At 41.5% G+C, this 24,713-nt stretch overlaps 3 protein-coding genes across 5 annotated transcripts in view; 1 reads left to right on the plus strand and 2 right to left on the minus strand.

Moving 5' to 3' along the window:
- NME7 (NME/NM23 family member 7) overlaps positions 1-4,527 on the minus strand; it is an 84,710-nt gene extending 80,183 nt beyond the window's left edge. Inside the window, exon 1 of the mRNA XM_088534036.1 lies at positions 4,453-4,527. Coding sequence (XP_088390162.1) covers positions 4,453-4,455 — 3 coding nt within the window. The 5' untranslated portion in view covers positions 4,456-4,527. The remainder of the gene's footprint in view (positions 1-4,452) is intronic.
- Positions 4,528-4,939: 412 nt separating this feature from the next.
- Positions 4,940-12,100, plus strand: BLZF1 (basic leucine zipper nuclear factor 1). Of its 2 annotated transcripts, XM_088534027.1 has the most exons (7): positions 4,940-4,954; positions 6,405-6,465; positions 7,350-7,786; positions 8,417-8,616; positions 9,932-10,060; positions 10,591-10,810; positions 11,580-12,100. In XM_088534027.1, exons 2-7 carry the CDS (start codon positions 6,447-6,449, stop codon positions 11,754-11,756), a joined length of 1,182 nt encoding a protein of 393 aa, XP_088390153.1. In that variant the 5' UTR covers positions 4,940-4,954; positions 6,405-6,446; the 3' UTR covers positions 11,757-12,100. The 2 variants fall into 2 exon arrangements, with proteins under 2 accessions (XP_088390153.1, XP_010220567.1); XM_010222265.2 differs by lacking the exon at positions 4,940-4,954 and having other exon boundaries at positions 6,232-6,465.
- A 2,001-nt stretch (positions 12,101-14,101) lies between these two features.
- Positions 14,102-23,903, minus strand: CCDC181 (coiled-coil domain containing 181). Of its 2 annotated transcripts, XM_088533980.1 has the most exons (7): positions 23,863-23,903; positions 23,061-23,200; positions 19,022-19,182; positions 17,470-18,456; positions 15,834-15,980; positions 15,044-15,198; positions 14,102-14,418 (listed from the first exon to the last, which is right to left on the minus strand). In XM_088533980.1, exons 3-7 carry the CDS (start codon positions 19,157-19,159, stop codon positions 14,256-14,258), a joined length of 1,590 nt encoding a protein of 529 aa, XP_088390106.1. In that variant the 5' UTR covers positions 19,160-19,182; positions 23,061-23,200; positions 23,863-23,903; the 3' UTR covers positions 14,102-14,255. The 2 variants fall into 2 exon arrangements, with proteins under 2 accessions (XP_088390106.1, XP_088390114.1); XM_088533988.1 differs by lacking the exons at positions 23,061-23,200; positions 23,863-23,903 and adding an exon at positions 21,849-21,872.
- Between the last annotated feature and the right edge of the window lie 810 nt (positions 23,904-24,713).

Below are 24,713 nucleotides of genomic sequence, written 5' to 3' on the forward strand. Positions count from 1 at the left end.
GGATTTAAAATTACTTTTAGGAAGATCACAACTTCTGTAAACCAGGACTTGGTTTCTGTCAGCTTCATATATGTAGGGTGGTATCTTATATAGCACATAACCTTGTAAAGATGGACAAAAGGAGATCCTGATCTCACAGGAAAGTTGCATTCTTTTAGCTGCTTTCACTTGGCTTGCCCAAGAGCCTGTTATTAGCTATACACTCTGCAACATACATTGCCTAACAGCCCAAGAAGGAATATAGCAATACTAAGAAACCCCGCTGTATTTTCATACATGCCTACACAAAATTTCACCATCCAACAGGCAGTTAAAGATGAATAAATTTATTCTGTTTTTTTCCCCTCATATTGCACACATTGCTTTACGGTTACCTGTGATGAAATGCTGTATCTTATAGATTATGATAATATAGATATTAAGTGAGGAAACTTGCCTTTGCGTTGGTTCAGTGATGCAAGTTTAGAAGTGGAAGGGCCAGGCCACTGTCACACCACAGCTGAAAAAGCTCTGAGATCACTGACCTGTGTTCTAGTGAAATGGAGCTTTGCAGTCAGAACAAAGGCGCAAATCTTCTCAAGTGCTAGGAAAGTGTATTTTGGGGAGGTTTCACACCTTTTCCAGGAAGAGTAAGAAAGAAGAAAGAAAGAAGAAAGAAGAAAATGTCCTTTTTTGGAAAAGAAGCAACTATTTTGTAACAAAAATTATATAGAGCTGAAAACAGCTAAAAGAGAAGTCACTTTATACATACGCTCTTGTTCAGGACAATCTCTTGGTAGAAGTTTTGACCTTTTATACGATCAGCCCCTTTAACCAGCTACTCAAATATGGTTGAAATTACTGGTTCTAAATGAAGCTCCAGTAAGCCAGGGTATAAACCACAGCTTCCCCATGAGTTGCATTACCTTTATAAGGGCTTCAATGAAAACGTGATCACAAGAAGATATGCTGGAGCATGAGGTACCCAGGGTTGAGCTATAGGAATAGCTGATTTGCTTCCTATTCTCTGAAGCTCATTTTCCAAAAAAGAAAATAACTCTTTTCCACGGACAAAGCAAAGCTGATTAGAAATATTACACTTTTTTTCTCTTCCGTCTGAACTAAAAATCCTCACGTTAATAATTTCTGAATAAGCTAGAGGGCTAAGCTATTTAGAAGCTCACATTCCACTAAACATGTGCTTCCACATTCACAGAACCAAAGCCTCAGACTGGGCATGATATGAGACAAGTCACCTGGCTTTCATGAGCCTCAATTTCTTTACATGCAAGACGGAGATAGTACTTGTATATGCAGCATTCCAAGACTGTTTGTAATGTGGCCTGCAGATGTCAGATGTGAAGGGGTATGAATAGTTGTTTTAAATAGGGAGAGAAATGCAAGCATGCAGCTGCCCCTACACACACCAATCCTCTGCATGTATATAATGAGACACTTGGATACAAGAGGTTGCATTTCTTCTTGAAAGTGTTTCAGATGTATGGAGCATAACAAACTCATTTGTAAAAAAAAGTATCCAGTATGTCCTCCAGTATGTCTCTGCAGGCGATTACATCAGTGCTACCACTAAAGAATGGCTATTTCCACCAGCCAAGTCAAAGATTCCTTCATAGAATCTGTCATTCACAGACCACCCCAGCCACATGTCACCATTTACAATCAAGATCCCAGAACACATTAGGCTGATTTGAAAAAATGCCACCCAATGACTACAAAAACTGCCTACCGAAATTAGATCTCTAGGCCAAGGTGCTATCTACAGAAAATCAAAGACACTCAGGATGCTTCAGGACATCTCTCTTTACCTTAGCTTGCACCAAAAGGATGTGCCCAGTTCCACAAAACACACAGCTTGCGGTGTGACTGAATATGCCTGAAGCGTAAGGGTTCCAGACAAATACACTCAAATGCATTTGTTTTTAATACATTAGTTAAACCAGTTAAAATGATTGAATTACAAGTTTGTGTTTCTGTGTTTTTTTTTTTTTTTTTTTTTTTTTTTTTTGGGGGGGGGGTGTTTTTTTTTCCTGTGGCTGTGATATTGTAATAGTTTTGGGACTTTTTTTTTTCCCTCCTTGGTATGTATATATGCATTCTAACTAGTCACAATTCTTAATTTATACTACTGCCTGGCAGCAGCACAGTTCTAAGGATCTGACAAACTTTCCGCCAGAAAATCCATTACTGTCAGAATATAATTAGGTTCCTGAAACTAAAATTTGGCTTGTTAAAACAAGATTTGAATTTATTTTTAAATTTATTGTTTCTGAGAAAAGTTGTTTTGAAAATGTTTGGCATGGATCAGATAAGTTGTGTCATCCGACAGACACATAATTCACTACTTTCCTGGGATGCAGCTTACAGATCTAATCAAGTAGAAAATATTCCCAAAACATCTGTTTTCCCATCATCTTCCAGCTACCAAAATTCTCTCACTGTACTTTAGGAAACTGTTGAGAGGAAGGATGCCTAAGCAGGAATACTGGCAACTTTATAGCTATAAAAGAAATCAATAGCATTCTGTAATACGTAAAAGAGGGAAAACCAAAAGAGCACTCCGTTACATAACAGGGAAAAAAAAATAGGTAAAACACAATCCAGGGAAAACTGATATACTCACCTCATCTTATTTAGCCGCACAAAACAAACGAACAGATCACAACCAAAGAGGTAACCATCAGTTTTAACAGGGGAATAGGAGTGCAGCACAGGGAAAGAAAGAGCTGTCTGAAGAAGCTGAATCTGCTCAGGTGAGCACATAAAATGGTCCCTAATGCACTCAGGACACTGACACCAAGAAATCCCAGAGCGCTGTTATCTCTGAGCAGCTCTAGAGGGAGAGTCGCAGGGCTCTGGAGAAGGGAAAACATAATAACTAATTTTGCAAAAGAGAAACCAATCATCCTAACTGCAACCTTAGGGATAATATGAAACTAGTTATTAAACAGGCAGTTGGTCAGCATCTAGAAGACAACGCGATAACAAAAGCATGTGAAATTTGTCAAGAACTAACCCTACCACATACAATTTCCTTTTCTGACACGGTACAAAATCTACCTGAGTAATAGAGAATCCATAAATGTGACATACTTGCTTTTGGTAAGGCTTTTAACCTAATTTACGTGACATAAAAGTAGGGAATCGTGGCTTGAATTAAAGAGCAGTTACAAATACTATAGGAAAGAGTAAGGATAAACACTTGAAAAATGGGAGGTTATTTGAAGTGGGACCCACAAAGATCAGTCTCAGGTCTGCCATTATTTCATACTGTCATTATAGCACTGGAATAGAGCACACACACTTCCAAAAGCTGGACCGATACCAAGCTGGGCCAGACTGCAAACAGAAGTGGAATTCAAAATGATGTTATTAACCAAGAAATTATGTGAAATTCAACAAAATACTACAGCGACAATCAAGAAACCCTATTCAAGTACAAAATGGGGGAAAATAGGCCAAAATAAATAAATAAAAAAAAAGAATTACAGTGGATGGCAGTTAAATAGCAGAGCCCAATGAGGTACAACTGGAAGAAAAGAGAACGGCAAATTTGGCACTAGCAGGCCCTAAGACACACAAGACAAATATTTTGCTCTGTCTAGCAGCAATGAAACCTCAGTTGATATATAATGTTAAGTTTAAATACCCTATTTCAAGAAAACGGGAAATAAAGTGGAAAAAGAAAAAAAAAGTAAACTTTCACGACACACGATCAATAGGAAAATACTGAAAGGGCAAAATTTGTTTAATGTAGAATTACATAAACAGAAAAGAGGACAAAGTGATGATCTTCAAGTTCTCCCACACATAAAAGACCAGTAGGACACCTTTACACCCACCAGGGGAAATCACTGGCTCTGGTTGCAGCAAGGAACCTAACAGTGAAAAAAAGATCGGGGAACTATAAATGAAATAAGAAAGTGAATTATGCCATAGGGTCATGTAGTTCCTGTTACGGGACATTTTTCAGAAAATAAATAAATAAACAAATTTGCCTTTAGTAGTCTTGTTAGAGGCTGCTGTAAGATGCAGCGCCACTTTAATGATCCCGTTGGCCACATTGGATGCTGCCTCACAAATCAGAGGAGGTTGGAAGCACGGGGCTGGCACAATGACAGCCAGCTGCAACACAGCACGGGCTTCCCCTAAATAACCCCCCTGCTATTTAAAGCTGTATATATACATATATATATAAATATACATGCTCAGGGGGCACCCAGGTTTCCTCCCAGCGCTGTAAAGCAGCTGAGCTTGCTCCTCCGTGGGCAAAGCACCCTCCTCAGCTGCCTCTCTAGCTGACATCTCATCACCTCCCCCGCAGCCTCCTGCACCTCCCTCCCCCTCGAGCCCCCAGCCCAGGCAGGAACAAAGAGCAAAGCAGCCGCTTGAAGGGTCCCTCTCCCCCCGGGGCCGCCGGCCGCGCTCCCGCCCCCACGGCCGGGCCTGGCTCACCATGATGGCGGCGCGGCCGGCCGCTCTCCTGGCAACCGAGGCACCGCCCCCCCCGCGCGCGCGCGGCAGGAAGCGGAAGCGCCGGCAGGAGCGGGGGGCTGCGGCCGTTGCGCAGTCGCGCCGCGCCACGGTAACGTATTGTAACGGGCCGGGTCGGGCCGGGCCGGGCCGGGCTAGGCTAGGCCGGCCCTCTGGAGCCGCCGCGGGGTGAGGGGAGGCGTTGGGGCCCTGGCGGGGCCGCACGCCGGGGATCTAGGGCCAGGGCGGCTCTGGGGCCGGTTCGTTCGTGTGGGCTCGGGCTTTAAGCTCGGGGGCTAAAGCGTCGCCTCTTCTCGCCGCGGTGGGTCGAGGGGGAGGCGGTTGGCGGTGGTTTTCTAGGTGCGACCCGGATTTGTTAGTGTGGGGCTGCCTGTATCGGGTGTCAGGGGAGATCTGCGGAGTACGACGTTAAAACGACTCTTTTTGAGGCTTTCAGAGAACTTGCAAGTCAGGATGCATCCAGGTATTTGTTGGGGCAGGTTTGCTAGCACATCCGGTGGTTGCGACTCAGTAAACAGTGGTGGAGTAGCTTTGCCTGTAGTAAAAGGACACTGTGTGCAGAGACTTTCAACTTAAATACTTGGGGGCAATGTCATGTTATGACCAGTAAAGCAGCAGCATCATTAGCAGGTAGTCTCAAGTGAATCAGTGAAGACTTCATCAGGATTTATTCTTATTATTCAGGACCGATCTTCAGGATTTATTGAGTTTTCTCACCTCTTTCTGAGATGCTGTGTTTTCATTATTGCGATTTTCCCCACATGAATTAGGATAAACCAAAATGCATGAGCAATGATGGTGACTAGCAGATGGGGATACTTTCCTGAGCAAGGTGTCCCTGTGTACATTCCTTGCGTAAATTCTAGGAGGTGAAGTTGCTTCTGTTTTCCTTCTGCTAATCACATAAGATAAGGCTGTTTGTCGCAAAACAGGTCGCGGATCAAGAAAGGTGGTAGTAGCGTCTGCTCTGTTACTGTTCTCTCTTCAGGGCAGAGAGCAGTAGCAAGGGAAGCCAAGGACGTTGTAGTTTAAGCTTTTCAGTTAGCAGTAAAATAAACCTCCCAAAGCCCTCACTCCCTTTTAACTGAACTCTTCTGAATACCTGGGAGAAGTAAAAGGAAAAGCAAAACAGGGATACAACAAGCTGAGAAATGAACATAACAAGTGACAGATCCTAGAAATCTGGTAAGTGACCAGGAGATTTGGGAGTGGATAGAGCCGGGTACGTAAGGAAGAAAAGGGTTGATAGAGCTGGTGGATAAGAGAGAAAATGGTCAGGGTGGTGATTTGGGCTGTTCTGAGTGGTCTGTTTTGCTATTGACTTAAATTAGCCCTTTGTTACTGACTTAAATTAACCCTGTGCTGCCACAGAGGGCCCTGGCCCCTGGTTTCACTGAGGATTTGCTCTACTTGGAGGAATAATAATAATAAAAAAGATCAGCAAGCAATATTTGCATTATTTTCTCTTCACCTCTTAATCTGCCTCAAAGTGCATGATTTCCCTCTTTTGAGGTTCTGTGATGATCTTAGATTATCTCTGTGTGGTTGTGAATCTTACCCTGCAAGTGAGATGAGGGTTAACTCAAAAAGGGCAAGGAAATTTATCTGGAGATATAAATTTGAAGAAGGAAGATTGGATCTGTATGGGAAACAAGGACTAGGAGTTGAAGTCCAGCCCCTGTGAAAGAGAAGCAAACGCCAAGAGTCCCATAAGCTTTCTCCTTTTAGCCCTTCATAGTTTTTGTTTGTTTGTTTGCTTGTTTTTCGGATTAAATGGTGCTCCTGCCTCAGGTAAAGAGGACATCCCTGTGCTATTGAACTGGAGTTTAGAGTCTATATTAGCAAATAGGGTAATCCAGGATTAATTGTCACTGTTACAAACATCTTTTTCTCCTTTCTCCCTTTTTCCTTAGATTTACAAAGTTAATAGCACTGACTACTAAAATAAAGAAAAAATGGCATCTCCAGGAAAAGGTAAGTGGCTTACATACCTTTAATTCTGTCTGCCTAGATCTTAACTTGAATTCTAAAGAGCAGAGCTATGCTGGACTTCATTTAAAATTATTTTCATGTTTAGTTACTGGGAGGCAATCATGCTGTAACTTGCAGTTAAAAAGGGTAGCCTGGATGGAACAGTTGTTTGAATGTGCTTTCCCAATCTAGATTTATGTGGAAAAGAAAGTTGGTAGTGATTCCTTTTGCTTAAAACATAGCAATTTTATTATCTACTGAAGTTCATTTAACTTACCATGCACATTTAGGAATTCAGATTAGAGTGTAGCATTTCTGGGAAGACTGGAGGCTATTGATTAGAAACGAAATGGAAATGTTTGTTTTTTCTTAAACCTTCATCTGGACAGCAAACATGATAGTAGTACTGAAAGTCTGCCAAATTCCTCAAGTTGTCAGTAGCTACATACCAAGTAGCTGCTTTTCACTTAATTGTGTTGTTTCTGAAGTGAGACTGCTCTAGTTCTGTCAGCTCCCCAAACCTGAAGTTTACTTTTAGTCTATGAATAATATTGCCAAACAGATTTTCTCCTTACTAGCTCCTTTTCATATTTGCATCTATCTGTTCTGTCAGCATGAAATGAAGATTAATACAACTCAGATTAATGACTGGGTTTTGTATTAGCAGTATTAATGAACATCACAAGATTGAACAGATGATTATCTATCTAGATTTCTGACTTGTGTTTGACAATTGCTGCAGGAAATAAGTGTTTTGCATATGCTGTGTAAAAATCCAAACGTTTAACTCTGAAGTGCAGAAACTGAGTTTGTAACTCATAAGTTACAAGGAGCCCACGGCAAAATAAAAGAAGGTAAACTTTTCCTCTCATCTTTCTAAACTGTAGTCGATTATGCCCCATCACCCATCCGAGGACCTGGAGATGGCATGGAAATGGAAGAGACAACTGAACCGGCAGAAGTTGTCACTGGAGCCCCCACTACAAACCTTCACACCCACCACAGCCCACATAAAAAGACCATCTCTTCCCTGAGTCCTGGTGTTTTGCAGCTTGGGAAAATACATGCTGATAAATCAGTGGAGATCGAAGCTATTCGTATATTAGTGCCCAAAGCAGCTATCACCCATGTTGTTCCAACTAAAAATGCCAAGGTAGCCAGATCAGTGGGACATAAAGGAGACACATTCCATCAGTCAGATGGAGCTGCAGGTCCTAAAGAACTGCTAGAGCTTAAAAATGCCATAGAAAAACTAAAAAATTCAGAAAAGAGGCTGTTGCAAGATAAAGAAGGTCTCTCTAATCAGCTGCGTGTACAGACAGAGGTAAGAAATTAAATGTTTTGCAGGGAGTTTATGAGAACAAAGAACAGCTATGACGTGCTGTGCCTTGTAATAAGTACTTGGGCTTTTGAAAATAACCAGCTGGAGTAGAACTGCAGTCTAAGTAGTAGTAGTTCTTCACCAGCAGGTAAGTTTCAAATACTTTAAGTGGGGAGAAAGCCCTTAGTAGGCTGCTGAGAAATGTACCTGTTATGAAAAAGGATTCCTCAATCCAACTTTTAAGTGCAAGATGTTATAAAATGCATGATTTCTATCTAAAACTCCCTGTGGATGCCTTGTTTAATCCCTTATCATACTGATTCAGGACTTGAATGCTATTGAAACTTTCACTGTTACTTAAAGCAAGATTTCATTCCTCCTATTTGGATATAATTTAATGACTATAATTTAAATAAGGATGTGTTGAACATGTATTAGTTTTAAGTGTTTATGTTCCCTGGAATGGATCATGAGGGTTAACATACATTGCATAAGATGTGTCCCAATCTGGAAAGAAAAAGTCAACTTGTAGCCAAATATTTTCAATAAATTGTAGTGCCTTCATAAGGTAGAAGGGGTGCAGGGGTTTTTTGTTAATTTTATGTACGGTGGTGATGACTGGTCTAATTCCAGGTGAATCGGGAGCTGAAGAAGTTACTTGTTGCTTCTGTTGGGGATGATCTGCAGTATCACTTTGAACGGATGGCTCGTGAGAAAAACCAGCTAATCTTAGAAAATGAGGTCCTGGGCCGGAATTTGTCTCAGCTGTCCGAACAGTTGGAGCGGATGTCCATACAGTGTGACGTGTGGCGAAGCAAATTCCTAGCAAGCAGGTATTTTTCTCTTGCACAACTGTTATAACCAAAGCATTCTCCTTTAGTCTTTTATTACCTGCACCCACTGCAATGTCTGTGAGTGTGCATATATATGCAGAGGACAGCCCCAGCAGCTCTACCAGCATGGACTCTGAAGTTTGGATTTATGGAAACTCTGCTTAGAGTGGTTTAGGGATCTACTGGAAAGGGTAGCTTGTTATAGAAGAGGAAGTAGACCTCTTCATTAAAGACTTATTGGTTGTGTTGCTGTTAGGAAACCTACTGTTACTTCTGTAACTATAAAATAATCAGCAGAAAGAGTTGAGAGCAAATCTGAAGTTGGTGTCGGTGTCAAAATCTTATTTGACAACAGACTAGACTTTCAACTTCCAAAATGCAATTGATTTACACAGATAGTGACTTATGATGGTGTAAACAGCGTTATAGTTTTTTTTTTTTTTTTTATTTTCTATTAGATTACATTTCAATTAGCAATGCTGAGTGCCTGCTAAGAAGAGGTTTTACTGGTTCAATGAAATAGTAAGAAGATGGTCTTTTCACTTTAAGTTCCTAGTATTAAACAGCTTTAGCATATCGAGTGAATGGTAACTCTTTGTGATAGTCCCAGCTAGACTCATGTCACTATCCCACTTTAACTCCTTTCTTTGGCATTAATGGCAGCCCTAACATAGGGGATACAAGCCCCTTCTAGAAACATTTTGTGGCAGTGTGGAGATGTACTTAGCGTAACACCCTTCGATCTTTAATTTGCTGGGTTCGTTTAGGTCTTGGGTCTCTCCCTGGCAGCTTTTAAGTGGCAGTTCATTTTTGTTCTTTTACATTATCTTTTACAGCATTACTCTTAAAAGCTTGTATCTAGAGCATAGCTCATCTGTTATGTCCCCTGAGAGCTGACCTGCAGTGTCTAGCTGTAGCTTCCTACTCTAGGTGCTGGGAATATGAAAAGCTGTGATTAGAGCATACTTTGGGAGCAATGCCAGTAAAACAAAAAGTACCTAGCTTCATCTGTCAGAATATTTGTTCAGTATGTTCACTTACCCAGGGTATTTTAAAGTGTCTGTTACTGCATTTGTATGAAATGACATAAAATAATTCTAACTTAGCAAATCAAGCATAGGGTAATATTGTTAGTATGGTCCCTTCATTGCTCTTAATATGTCTTTTGCAATTAGGTTGATAAGACACCCTGCAGCAGGGTGGGATGAGATGGCACCTTAAGCCTTATTTTGAGCTGGCAGATTGCTGTCTGTAGCAGAACACAGTGACTTTCACAGTGCCTATTGAAGCTACTGACTGGACACTTTTTTTGCAGGGTTATGGCTGATGAGCTGACCCATTCCAGAGCAATTCTGCAGCGTCAAACCAGGGATGCTCAGAGCGCAATCCAGGACTTGCTGAATGAACGTGATCAGTTCCGTGAAGAAATGATTGATACGCAAAAGTACGTTTTTGATTTTGTCTACCTATCTGTTCGGGTGGTTCTTTGGCCTAAAGTAAACTGTTATTCCCTATTGCTGGTGTGTTTAACAAGGTTGTGTGTGTGTGATCTTCACGTGGGCATGGAAATTCTGAGGAGTAGCTCAGGCATTCCTCATATAGGAGTAGCTATGGCATTCCTCATATCCTCCTTGAATTTTCTATTTTTAATCACTTACAGAAAACCTGAAATCAAGTCAGTATCTCCTTCAAAGATGTATATATTATTCTCCCTACATTGACCTCTTTAGTGCTCCTCCTGCCAGATGTCAAATAGGTTTCTATCTTTCACCAGCATGAAGAATCCGTGGTGATGAGGCCTTGCTTTGGAGAACAGCCTCTTTGCCTGCTTGTCTTTAAACTTACTTTTTTGTTAATTCTTCGTCCAATTCTTTGATCAGTTCTGATCAAAGACAATTGTTTTGAAGCATGCTCTGCATGCCAATAGTGTGGAGTACAAAAATCACTAACAGCACTATCTTCCTTTCTGCACAGGCTGCTGGAGGAGCTGATGGTTTCTCTCCAGTGGGGGAGACAGCAGACCTACTATCCCAGTGCCCAGCCTCACACTACGACAGAGCTAGCTGCCGTGAACTGTAAGCTAGCCAAAGCCCTAAGCTCGCATCTACTTGGCAATGTTGGCACTAACAGTCCAAAAAAGACTTCAACAGCTGTGGAGTTTTGTAGTACCCCTGCTGAGAAGATGGCCGAAATGGTAAAAAACCCTTCACATAACTTAATCTCACAGCACTGAGGTGCCTGTTTTCTGAAGAACAAGGTTGTGGTGTATCAGCTCCTTAAATGTTTTAACAGCTCTATTCAGTACACTGCCTGTGCATATAGCTGTTTTCTCCTGAAAAAAATGATGGGTGCTGTTGCTCTCTGTCACTAGCACTGCATAGGACTGGGGCAACATTTGTTTAGAGTTAGTATGTCAGGAGGAAGCCAAATGAAAATACGTAGTTGAGTTTAAAAGCTGAGTGGGAGGAAAAACCTCGTTTCAGTTATTAACATAACACTTCGGTGTTTTTTATTGTCCCCAAAAGAGTTTTATTGACAATGAGTGGAAAGAGATGGAGAAGGTGTAGGATTATCTTTCAGGATGGGGTCCCCACTGCATTAAAACTTGGTATTTAAATAGTATACTAATCTACTGGTTTAGTCTGGAAGCAATTGATTAGTAGTTGAGCAGCAGAAGGCACAATTACCTAATATGCTGGTTTTGCCTGCTCAGCTGCTTAAAAGAGCTTTTTTAAAAAAAAAAATTCTCAATAAAATTGTACCTTAAACTTCTGATGGACATCACTAATCTATAAATGCTACTTAATTTTCATACTGAGGATCTGCATAGATGCATACTTAATTTTCAACTCAGCAGGGTTCTTCAACATTATTTTATGAAGCATTTCTGCTCAAAAGCTGTTACAGAAAGGTAAATTTCATTAGCCTGAATATATTTTCATTATAGATTTTTCCTTCCATAGGTGCTACACGTACTGGATCCAGTTGCATGTACAGAAACGTCAACATCTTTTCCTGAGACTTCTCCCTCTTCCTTTCTTTCTACAAAAAGCATTGGAAGGTTTCACCCCTATACAAGATACGAAAATGTAACTTTCAATTGCTGCAACCACTGTCAAGGAGAGCTAATAGCCCTTTAAAAACACAGCTAAGGCAGCTGCAAGTGCACTCCTTTTCCTGAAGAATTACACTACCTGAAAAGCAGCAGGCTTCCCTTTTCCCTCTTTCTTTCCCTAAAGTGTGGGTTCATCATTGGAAATGATGCGGTGTATGATTCTCTACCTCTTGAGGGTGGGGGCCAGCAGGACTTCTTTCCATAGCCTGCAGGATACTTTTACTATTTTTAAGGCTGGAAAGCTGCTACTTTCCATCTACAAATGCAAGAGCAGGAATGTTACACCAATCCAGTCTGTAGAGCATAGAAATGCCCTTGACTATTTTTTATAGTCATATTAGACAATCTTAATGAATTTCCATTCAGAGGGAGGGCAAACCGAAACTATACCAAAGCAAAGGAAGTGCTAATAGGTTGTATTTTAAAAAAAATCAAGGCACTGGAATAGAGTTGTGTCTCTGCTTTTTAAAAATCTTTTCTAAAGTGACAGACTATCTTCAAATCTATGTTCAGTTTGCTAAATTTAGTAATAAAAAGGCGTATGTGCAATGAGTTTTTATAGGTGTAAGTTCTGAAAGTAGAAACATATTCAGGGTTGCAATCCAATTGACAAGGAGAAGACAGCTTGAAAGAACTAGCTCTAAAATATAAACAGAAAGTGTTTTTAAAGGGATTCTTGAAGATTGTGGGGTGAGATTATTCTTGTATTTGGGTAAAACTTTAAAGCTCAGCTGTTGTCCAAAGTCTCCCTGGATGTTATGGAGGGCTGATGATCAAGCACTAAGTTTGCACAAGTAGTGATTAAAAAAAAGTAGCTTTTTGTACTCATCAGGCTTCAGTATCTTGATGATGCAGGTTCCAAGTGATATATATACTAGCAGAGTCTGCTAAACCCAAAGAAGTCTATTTTTAAGTTGTAAAATGAGAAACAGAAAGTTAGGACACTGCAAATACATATTTTCCTTTTTCTCAAATCTTCATTCTTGAGTTTTATCATATGTGGCTGGTAGCTGTATGAATGTGGGGAAAATACTGTTGAACAGTTTTTCTTTAAATCTCATACCATGCTCAGAGTATGCAAGTTACAAGTTCTTGCTCTTGTGGCCCTGCTTTGACTTGTACCCAGAAAACTTTACAATAAACTTTCTTTGTATATGTTCAAGTAATCATCTAGGGCTTGTCACGAGTTGGGTATTTTTGACTCCATTTTCTGTGCAGCTTAAAGGAGCTATATGCCCTAAGAACTGTACTTGTCCACAGTACTGGTCAGAGGTAACAACCTGAGAAGCATTTTCTTTTCTTGCTTACTGCCAGGGGGGAGATGCTGTGAACCTCTGCAGCTATTTACCCCTGTAACTGCTGGCTAAAATAAAAGTGATTCAACTGTTGGCAGTGGAGGAAGCTGCTTAAGATGTTGTTCATGTTTCTCAGAAGTAGCTAACAATGTTAACTCAGGGCATTTGTGCTCTTTTACCCATGCTCTTAAAAGTTGCAAGGTGGTGCTCTCAAGCATCACCCTCTAGAACATAACTAAAAGGGTCTTGAAAATAAGTTACAAAGGGCAAACTTCTGTTGACTCCACTGTAGCTCCTTTGTGATTTTTCATGTCCAGACTTAAAGGCCCCTTACATCCTGGAGGGGTTTGAAGGCCTTCTTACTGTAATTACCCTAAAGACAAGGTCAGACCTCACTGACCTTGTAACAAAATAGTTCAGGTCACAGACACAGCTGGAGAGAATGTTCCTCAACTTACAGTAATTTTATTACTTTTTCTAGTGATCTCAGCCTGGTCAGTTATTTGAATAAAGTGACATACTTATTAAAATGATTTAGCAAACATAAAACTGTATACCCGTAGTCAAGGAATACTTGCTCTAGTTCACACTCAATATCATCTTTAATTTCATGGCGTAGGAAACAACTGAATAGGGATGGGTCGAGATGGGTCAGTCTGGCTCACAGACATGTTTCAAAAATTTTTGCAAGATCACGTACTCGATAGCCTTCTCTGAGCCCTCTTAGAATTACAATTTTCCACTGATTGAGTCACAAAGCAACAAACAGCTAGTCCACAGATCAATAGCACATGGTATTTCAAAGCCTCAGGAAATGGCATACTCCAAGGGCAGGACACGAGGTGCAGTTTTCACAAGCAGAAGCAAACAGCACTATTAATCCCACAAAAATTCAATACTTTACATAAGAGCCTGCATCCAGGAATTGCGGTGGAGTTTGTTATAAAGTGCTTCTTAAAAACAGGAATTCATATTGACCACCCTTGCATATTGATCTCTCCTTTAGATTTTATCAAACCAAGAATATCCCTGAGTTATCAATAAAAGCAGGCTTTTCAACAAAAAAATATACAAATAAATAGGTAGCATTTATTCATTGTCAGTGAAAAGAATTATTAACTTGCTTAAAAGCTTCAAAATACCACAAAAGGGCAGTAGTTGTAAAGAGCAAAAGCTCAAGCCCTAAGAAGTAAAAAAGTTGCCACAAAGTCTGTGGTTACATCAAACCTTCAGCTGTAATGATCTGTGAAGCGAAAGGATTTAGGTTCTGAACTAATGCAGCGGATGTTCTGCAGCTGTTTCGCTCTTCGGGCTTCTAACCTGAGCTGCCTTACTCGCTCTTTAGCTGCCAGCTCTTCGGCTCGTTTTTCTTCTCTCTTTCTTTTTAGCCATCTGTGGAAGAGGGATAAAAGACAACTAGCAATACTGACAATGAAAAACAAAACTTTCATCTCATCCCTTCAAAGGACACCCATCTCCATTCCACTAACAATTCAACTACCAGATGATCACCAGAGTCACTGTATCCTGCAGGATACAGCTTATATGCCAAGGCTGAGCCAGCCTAAGAGGTTTTCTGTCCCAAAACTCCTGGTTCTGTACCCACCTTTCCCCTCCTGCTTTTGTGGAGCCACAGACTCAAGAAAAAAGAAAAAATAAACAAGCATGGTGTCAGATTAGTTTTTTGCCTGCTGAATGAACTGAACCAGCACAACTCTTCTCCCAAACAGGCGAAAATGGATAGGAGAGGAGCTCCCCTTTTCAGCACAAGCTAAAATCCATTAGATCGGCTCAAACCTTGACAAGTAATTTCACAACATGGGATAGACAGCACCAAGGAACTATATGTTTGCTAGGGTGTAAGCTTACAAGGGTCTAATCAAGCAGAAAGTTATTAAGGGCTTAAGCAGTAACAATATACTGTAAAATGACTACATTCTAAATTGATTCCAGTTAAGCCGATGATGGACTACACATTATTCAAACAGTCTGGTTCCCTAAGAGTGACCATACTCACTCTTTAAAGGCTCTGTTGCATTCCTCTGTTCTTGGAAAAAAGGTCATGCCCTCCGCTTGGCGTCTCAAAATTTCTATCTGTTTTTCTTTTATACGTTCTCGGTGCTTCTTTTTCAGCCATAACTTGAAGGCTTCTTCTGGATTCCTGCTACTCTCCTGTTCAAATAAAAGACATACACAAAACTTACGATTAAGTGACCTTTTTATCAACAAGTTTTTGAACTTCCCCTGTCTACAACTAGGAAACATGCTTTATAAGCAAACTAGACCATGTGTTAGTCTATCATGGAATGTATATGTGAACAAGCATTCAAAGCAGTTTTGAAGAAATACTAAATCTAGTTATTCGACCCCATCACTGCAAGATCCAGGAACTACAGAATAGTGTGTCTGAATCTTAAACTTCTGATCAAGTCACACGCATCAACCTGTCTACCAACCAGCTCCCAGGATAAGGAACAAACTTCACAGGGCTCCCTTGCTCGTTGTTCACTCCAGGGCCCAACGAAGTCATTCTACTGCTGACAGACAGTATCACTGTGTCTTCTACAAGCAATGTTATGGCTACTAAGTTCATGTATATAACTTGTATGACACAAGCCACCCCGCCAGGCAGAATAACCCTGAACATGAAAATGCATCTAGCTGTTCAGTTTCAACAATTTAACAAAAAAATATTTCTCATCAGTGTGAATTTTCACATGCTTATCTAAGCACATGGTCTAGGAATTTGTTTTGCTTTCTATTTAACCAGAGCACTATAAATCACATTTCTACATGAGAGCTCTCACTTTGCTGTTCAAGTCTTCTAGTTCCTTTGCACGTCGAATGCGCTTTTCTTCTTGTACTTGTTCTTTCTTCTTCTGTAACCAAGCTCTAAAAACCACCTCGTTCTCTCTTTTCTTCTGTTCTTCTTGTTCTCTTTTCCGTTCTTCTTCCTTGAATGAAATTAAAAGAGTGAATAAAAATCCTAATTTTTAAAATAATCTACACAGGCCTTCAACTGTCACAATAGCAGTAAGTTGTTTGAACTTTACCTGACACATAAAAAAGATGCCAGTGAAACCGAAATACTCAAAAGAATGCATCAAATATCTGCAGGAAAAAGCTGGCCTGAACACTTCTCCAGTTCAGGTTACAGTCAGATGCTTTGAGTCTGACCTTTTTTTTTTTTTGTGTGTGTGTGTGTGTGTGTGCGTGCACGCACATGGGATTACCTCCATTTCCATGATTCATTTCATGTCTCAGACATTTAGGCAGAAACACCTCAAGACTTTAAAATAATATCCGTTCAACAGCTCTCAATGGCTTAAAATAGCTTAAACCAACCCATTCTGAAAACAGGAAACATCACAGGCTTGCAAGACCACTAAACCCTACAGAATTATTAGCTATCTATGGACTGCAGGCACTAGTTTATAGCTAGTTATAACAAGATTATAAATAGGAGCATTTTTCTGGATGTGAGGTCGTAGTTGTGGAGGCACTAATAGCTTAATACTGCCACAGAATCCCAGAATCACTTTCCTCAGGCTTACAAAATGAATCTAGTTTTGCAAAATTAATGAAAACTTTGCAAGTATTAATCACATTTTGACTAATGACAAATGCTTATGTATAGGTGAAAAGACTTCAAATGATGCTTCAGAAAGACATCAGAACATTTTACCAAGTTTTGATTCTCTCTGGCACAAAACTATAATCCTCATTAATTTCAACACAAAGAAATCTACTCTGCTCTCAAATAGATGATACTCATCTATATGCAACTTTCAGACTGCATTCTCCAAATTTACCACTTTTACTCTACTGGAGGAAAAAAAAAAAAAAAAACACAGAATCTCCCGAAATGATTCCTGCCTAGGAAATCCATAATGCAATCAATCCATATTCTCAGCAAACTTTTCAAATAAAGCAGGCTTGACCTACCTTTCTTGAGAGAAGGTAGCCTTTCAAGCTCTTTAGCTTATGTTGAAAACAACTAACTAGAATCCCAGAGAAGTGCGAATGGTTTGTCCAGAATCTGAACTGCCTACCTTGTCTTGAATGAACATTCAGGACCAGAGTGCAACCACTATTGTTTTCATGTAGAGCTTCTGATCCTGCTTTTAAAAACTAGTAGAAAATCTTCAATATCTTAAATAGCAGAACAAGTCACAGTATACACAGTAAGCTACTATGGTCAGCACAACCCTGCTGTGCGGCAGTGTAGGCAGCAGAGAAGCAGTGTCATGTGCTTAAGAGGTTCCTGTGAACCGTGGCGCTGTGATGGAGCTTACACAGCAAGAGCAGTAAGTACAGTATGGCAGAGGGTGGCATATTTATGAAGGACATGTTCCAATTACATAAACATTCTGAACACAGGGCTCTGTGAAACAGAGAAGTGTGATGGTCACTGTGACCTGCCCAGTGCCTCCATATCCTTACCTCTTTCCTCAGTTTCTCCTTCCTTTGCTCTAGCTGCTTCCGCAGCTCTTTTTGCCTGGGAGAAAGGCAGTAAGTGGAATTTCTTGCAGGTGCGTTTGCAGACTGCGCTCTCTGGGGAGTCTTCCGTTTTCCCAGATTTCTCGCAGCACTGATGGCAGAATTTGGACGACATTTAGGCTTAGAAGGAGGCTTAGGGAAGTACACACACTCCTCTTCAGCAGCAGAGGAAGACTGTACTCCTGCTCCTACTACAGGAGGCGCTTCCTTCATTCGAGCAACAGTGCTACAAGAACTGTGGTGTGAAGATTTGGGAGACATATGTTGAGTCTCAATATCAGTGAAAGAAACACTGATTGGGGGCAAAAAGCCCTGGCTTTCAATATCACGTAAACTCAAGAGTTCGAACTTTCCATCTTTTTCCACTAAGATCTTCCCATCCTTCTGTTCCTCATCCTTGCCAGTATCTAGTGAAAGCAATGTGCTTTCCTTTCCCATATCATTAGAAATATGCAGCTGAGATAGCCTATTTGAAACATCATCTCCTCCTGCAAGATCAGCTTTATAAACATCTGTGTCTTCTAGAGGAGGAACCTCAAGATCTACTAATGTGTCCTTAAATTTTAATTTCCGTTCTCTATTCTCATCCACAGGAGCCTGATTCTCCAGCAGTTTGTTGGCTTCTTCAATCTTTTCCAAGATGTAGCGCTTTATTTCTTCATCCTCTTCCTCATCGAGGTCCTTTTCATCTTCGAGCTTGGACTCCTCGATAGAGCACTCACTATCAGAGTCAGATACATGGTCCCCCTCTTTAGCATTAGACGCGGATATCAAAGGTTCTTCACTGGGCAGACTCACTTTCACATCTACATTTGCCCCAGAATGCTTATCTGTATTTTCTTCTCTTTCCTCACTGTTTTCCTCATCCTCAAAGTCTTCCACAACTTTATCAGTAATTGTGTCAATATCCTCTGCATTTTGTTCAGGATTCTAAAAAAATAAAAATAACTCTCCCAGTCTATTCTCTCAACAAACAGCATCATCAGAGAAGTAGACAGAAAAGCACAAGAGAGAGAGAACAGCACAACTGATTTTACTAATGCTAAAGCAGGCTATCAGATACAGTTAATATCACAATATTAGTGCCTTTTTGGCACTAATAGCTCTTTTGCAGTTTCTCCATATTCCCATTTACACAAAGTTTAACAAACTACAGCTTCAGCTGTAAAGTCATCTGTGACAAGAGGAAAACACAGCAATGCAAAGTGCACAAACACTTAAAGGAATCCACACTAGAAGCAGAAATATTTTTGAACCAAATACATACTTTCCAATGAACAATTAATTTTCTGAGTTGAGACAACCATAACCAAAGTGACCTGTTCACTGAACTATTTTTCACTACAGTTCCAAATAACCCTCCAGGTTGGAATTTAGTGACTGTCCACATACATTTCAAACCATATTTCAAGTCACATTGAATTTTACCTTACAATTCTAAGTATCATTATATTGGTCTTTTAAATAAAACAATTAGCATTTAATTTAACAGTACCTCTCTTTCACCAGGGTTTTCTTTTTCTTCTTCATTAATTAGCCACTCAAGGTCTTTTTCAAAGTCATCCTCATACTCTACACTTTCTGTTATATCTTCCACATCTGCTGGATCACCTTGGTCCCTCCTTTCACTCATTTTGGTGATGTATTAAAATAATACTACAAAAGAAGAAAAAGGCTCATTTTAAGACACCAGTGACATACAAAAATACAGCATTGCTATCTCTCGCAATGCCCACACAAAACCTGAGGGCAGAAGCAACATTACTATTTAAATATTGCCACCACAGAACTTCTGAATTAAGACTCACAAATGGTTTATAAACATGAATTGTTTTTACCCTACCTGCTCCAAGCTCCTTAGTGGAGACTTGAGACAAAGCAAACCCAGGTCATTTAAAGTTAAGACTAGAACTCGTGATCTCATGACTCGAAGTCCTGTGCTTCATTCTTCTATGTTTATTAGAAGTAGCAAAAGCTTCCATTGCTCTCAGCCCTGTCTTCCACTGTTGCTTAATGTTTGCCTGATCCACCTTCCTCTAAACAAATCATAACTTGTGCAAAGTCATATTACAAAGTTATGCGATGCATAGGCCCTAGAAGATCCCTGCTGTAGCTAATGGTATGTTAAATTAGGAGAAAGTTTCCCATCAGGAGAAGACTTTCATGAGACTCATGACAGAACCGTTTTGCTAGAATCACTGAACACTTACAAGCAGCTGGCCTTCAAATTATATTATCTGCATCAATATTAGAAGAAAAAAAAGGAAAGAAGTTTCACACAGAAAACAGTTAAGACCGCTGGAAAAAGGAATCAGTTGCAGTTTGAAATTCCAAAGAGGACAAAAGTGAGAAATACTCAACACCCAGTTATCAGGCTGGATACAGCCACATCTATGACAGAACTGGAGTCATTATTAAAAAAAAAAAAAAAAAAATCTTTTCTGTAATATTTGGACTGGCCAGCACACAGGTACCAATAGCTCCCGAAAAAACTGCTTAAATGCCAGTGCCTGGAGGTCCAGGCTGACTGCCTGGCCTAACACCCTCTGCCCACTTCTTTCAACTGAGGGCATCTCTCTGCATCTAAAGGCAAGAAAAGGTTAAAGACATAAAGAGAAGCACCGACTACACAGCTGGATGCTGCCCTTTCTGCAGCTTTACCACACATCCTTCCTTCCCTATTCTGTTTGTCACTGTTTGCAGATGCAACATAAAAGCGGGAAACGTGGATTATTCAGAAATTCCTCTTCTCTTTGCACCTTCTGCTGTATGCTGGGATTTGCCACCTCTCCATGTCTCTCCTACAGAATAAGTCTGTCTGATTTACAGTGCACTACAACTGTAGTGCTGAACATCAGCATATGGCAACATAATATGGGATCTAAAGATTAACCCTGACCCAGGATGGCCTGGAACACCCAGCAATGGCTGTTGCTCCTTATGTCCTCACTGTCTGATCCACTCTGCCATTGCAGACAAGACAGGCTGCATCTGGACGTCCCACCTGTGTAAGCATTTTGCAACTCCAGAATAAAAAAAACTGTCTGTTTCATCACTGTTTTGTTCAAGGAAAGTGGGCAATTCTCCCTCTTCCTAACTTCCAGTTTCTTTTTAGCCACCACTTGCCACAGGAATCATCTATACACACTAGGCCTCTCCCATGTGAAACGTCCAGGGTTTGTTTGGACAAACTCTGGCTATCCACATCATTCTATCCCCAGAAATTTATCACTATTTATTTATTTATTTATTTATTTGAAGTTCTTTTCACGAATATGTATGTGCTGAGTGCTGTTACCTACCTAGGTCTTTAATGGAGATTACTTTGCTCCACCACATCCTCAACAAAAAAGAATGACTCCTCCTTATCTGTCTTTTAATTACAGGAAGCAATTACACTCTGTAACTGCCCTCTGAAGCTGAATTGCACCCCTAACAAAACAGGTTCATGCTAGTATGTGGCATTCACCACAAATACTGAGCACAATTCATTCATTCAATATATAGAGAAAGACAGCAGCATAAACCCAATGTAACTACTGTACCATAATGCCATCATAGCCAGAGATATTTTTGGTTTAAGGACCTCAATCCAGAAGACACCTTGAATTAGTTCCTATTCTATTGAGTTTCTCACACAATAAAAGTCTTGTACTTCGACGGCAGCCAAAGCTATTCAGAAAACCTTACATTTTGGTTTATACCTGCTTATATTAAATTGGCAGGGGCAGGAAGGAGGAGAAGGGGGGGGTGCAGAGATATATGTTGTCACCATGAATTCTTCTGCCAGTGTAGTAACACTTCCACTTGCCTATATGCTGATATCCACGCACACTGCGCACAGTTAGTAAAAAAAAAAAAAAAAGAAAAAAAAAGCACACTATCCTTGGCATTGTCTCTTCATACCAAATATATATATGTGTATATAAATCTGTGTATATATATATTTATATACAAGTAAGTGTGTATATATATATATATATATGCATATATATATAAAAGCCTCCCAACTGCACAGTTTCACAGCGGGGAGCTACACCTGCGCCTCAGGGCCCCAGCTCAAGCACAAGGCCATGACCTACGGGCGTCCCGCGGCTCCCGGGTCCCAGAGCGGCGGCTCCTGCCCGTTTGCCCGTTGAAGCGGCCCTCGCACGCGGCTCCCTCCCTGGGCGCACGCAGCGGCGCTTCCGTCGCGCTGCGGGGCACTAAACGGCGCCGCACGCAACGCAACGCAACGCAACGCGAAACGGCGGCAAAACGGCTCCGGCGGCGTCGCCCGGGCAACGGCGGGGCCCCGCCCCTCCCCCCCCGCCGCGGCTCACCTTCCTGCAGCAACGGTCACCGCCGACGGCGGCCCCCGAGGGCCAAACTGCGCCCGCCGCCGTCGCCCAGGCAACGGCGGCGCGGGCCCGTTGCCCTGGAGACAGGGCGGGGCCTCGCGGCCGTTGCTCGGGTCCCAAGACCGTTGGTTCTCAAGAGGTAGAAAATTTTCAAACATGACCCCAAAATCACTAATGGTCGCACCCCTGGCTGCAGTGATCTGCACCAGCACATCCGCATGCGCTCCAGATTGCTACTAGTGATTTAAACGTTTCACTTAGTTCTTTCTTGTGAAGATATGCTTTGATATCATTCAATTATGCATTTGTTTGGCGCCGGCAGCTCTTCATGTCGCGGCTGGCGTGTCAGCCGCTCCTGTGTTGTATTATTCAGGTCTCGTTGATAACGAGCAGTCTGAGCAGGTTGGGGCTGATGAGCTCAGAGCTACGAGTGTCAAAACAGGCGCTTTTATTCAACAGATTTTTCTTTTCCCCCCTCAGAAGGCTTCCCCCTCTCTGCATTAATCATGCCTCACATTCCAGGACTTTGAAATGTAAAAACAATTATAAATTTATATATATATATATATAATATTAATAATAAAAAAAAATCACTAAATAAATAACCGAACTGCTTCAAGGAACTGACACACACATGACAATGGAAGTCGAATGGAAATGCTCTATACTCGCTACAGCAAGTGAGCAAGGGATACAAAGACCTCTAGGAAACAAAGAAAAAAAGAAAAAAAATCAAATAATGCGCCGAGGTTGTACACACAGTACCTCTGTGCTGAAAAGGAGCTGCATGACAAGTCGGTCGGCCACGAAAGTAAGCCGCTCATTACGGCCTTCCTGCAAAGCGCGGCGCACGTTATCAGCCGCATTAAGCGGGAGCTGTTGTTGCTAAGCTCCTATCATGCCTGGTGAAGGGCAGAAAGCTCCACCACCTTCCTTTAACAAAGCAGAAGCAATATTTGAACAGCGGGTTAATCTCTCTGGCCATTTGTGAAAGGCTCCTAGCACAAAAAAAAATGCAATTTTCAGTGGGAAGACTCTGGCAGTCAGAAGACTGCCCATCTCATGGGGCAGAGTGCCCACTGCATTGCAACATTAACGTTAAGTGAAGACAATATGGACAGAAACCAGCCCTAAGTAAGTTTAGCCTGGACACTGAAGCCTTCAGACTCTCCGGGCAGCGAGGCTGGAACTAACCTTTCACTCGAAGGAGTAAGCGGCAAATAACGAAACCATTCCCAGGCACAGCTCAGCAAGGTTACACAGGGCTCTGCGATGTGGTGGCCGCTAACAGTTCCTGCGGTCTGCTCTCTGTGACCTCGGGGTTTCTTCCAATCCTACAGCGAGAGGGAGAAATGCTGTTTTTGGAGAGGTGGAAGAACTCCCTTTGATATGTACCAAGGGAACACGGCACCTGCTGGCAACATCTCCGGCCCAACTCACCCAAGGTCACATATTTATCACATGTTTAAAGACTAAACACTGAAATTCAGATTTACCCAACCTCCCAGGCTTTGCCGACTTCAGAGCAGGCTAAAACGAGCTAAGCTTTGATGCCATCCCCACTTCTCCTTATGCTGTGCTTTTACTGTAAGACCATATTCCGTTTTACGAGTCACTACCATCGCTTTCATTCAAAAGAGGTGCTCTCTTCCACTTGTAATAAATCCTATTTCCCTGTAGCATGAGAAGTGGAGCCTGGTGCTGCAAGACCAAGCTATAGTGTTTGATAATAATAATAATAATTTCATGATATTTCCAGTTCAGTCTAAATGCACGACTGTGCTTGTTAACCTATTTAATGGTAAACCTAGGATTTCAAGTGTTGCTACCTGTGAGAGAGCTGCACATAATAATTGTGGATAAAAAAAGAAAGAAAGAAAGAAAGAAAAAAAAGACCATCGCCGGCCTCTCCCCCTGACAAATATCCTATGACAAAGTTCAGGACATCAGTATAGCATCCCTCCGCAGTTTACACGGATCCAGCTGTAACACTCACCTCGAGCAGCCCGCAGCATCCCGGGGAGACGCCCCTGCCGCGCGGCGCATCTATCCCCTCTCCTTCAAGACAGGCCGCACGCTGGATCGCCACGCAGGAGCCAGGCTGCTCCACGGGGGCTGCGCCTCCCTCGTCAGCGCTCGCTGCCCGCGTGGAGCGCGCGATGGGAGGAGCGAGGAGCGGCACCACGGCTCATGGAGACCTTCTTCTCCCGGCAGCAAGAGCTGGCACAGGATTCTCCGTGCAGCCCCTTTGAGCAGCACCGCAGAGATTAGACGCTCGTGCCAGTCTTCAATGGTAACATTACATCTCTCCTACAAAGCCCTCCTGCTTTGTAGAGTGATTTTAATCCTTGCATAGTCAAGAAGCCCCTGGATGGCAGCAGTGCTCAGCAGATGAGACAAGAGCCCCAAATTAAGAGTAATCCAACATCTGGCAGAGCAATCTGGTAAAGCAACAGCCCTATTTTCTGAGACAAGATTGAGGTGCAGGGTAGAAATAATGGTGGATTGATGATAATGGGGGCGGGAGGAGGAATGAGAAAGGGGTTGCCCATATTGCAACTTATTTTCTACAGTTTGTTGATATTTATTATCGAGAGTCAACACCCCCCCCATCTCCTCTGTAGAAGCAGCATTTGTCGCATGTAATTGTTCCATACACGAACACAGATTTCTAAATTTTCTAAATCTAAAAGATTTCTGATTTCTAAAACAGGATGTAGATGAAGCTACAAAGTTTACTAAATGTGTTGTAGCTTTGCTACAGATATGTTTATAAGGCGGGTCCTTTGGGAAATTAACATATTTAGAAAATCTTGACATCTAACCATCTTTGTATACTGCTGGTTT

This window comes from Tinamus guttatus, unplaced genomic scaffold (genome assembly GCF_059628265.1).
Source record: "Tinamus guttatus ecotype Peru unplaced genomic scaffold, ASM5962826v1 Tinamus_guttatus_pri_ptg000035l, whole genome shotgun sequence".
NCBI lineage: Eukaryota > Metazoa > Chordata > Aves > Tinamiformes > Tinamidae > Tinamus > Tinamus guttatus.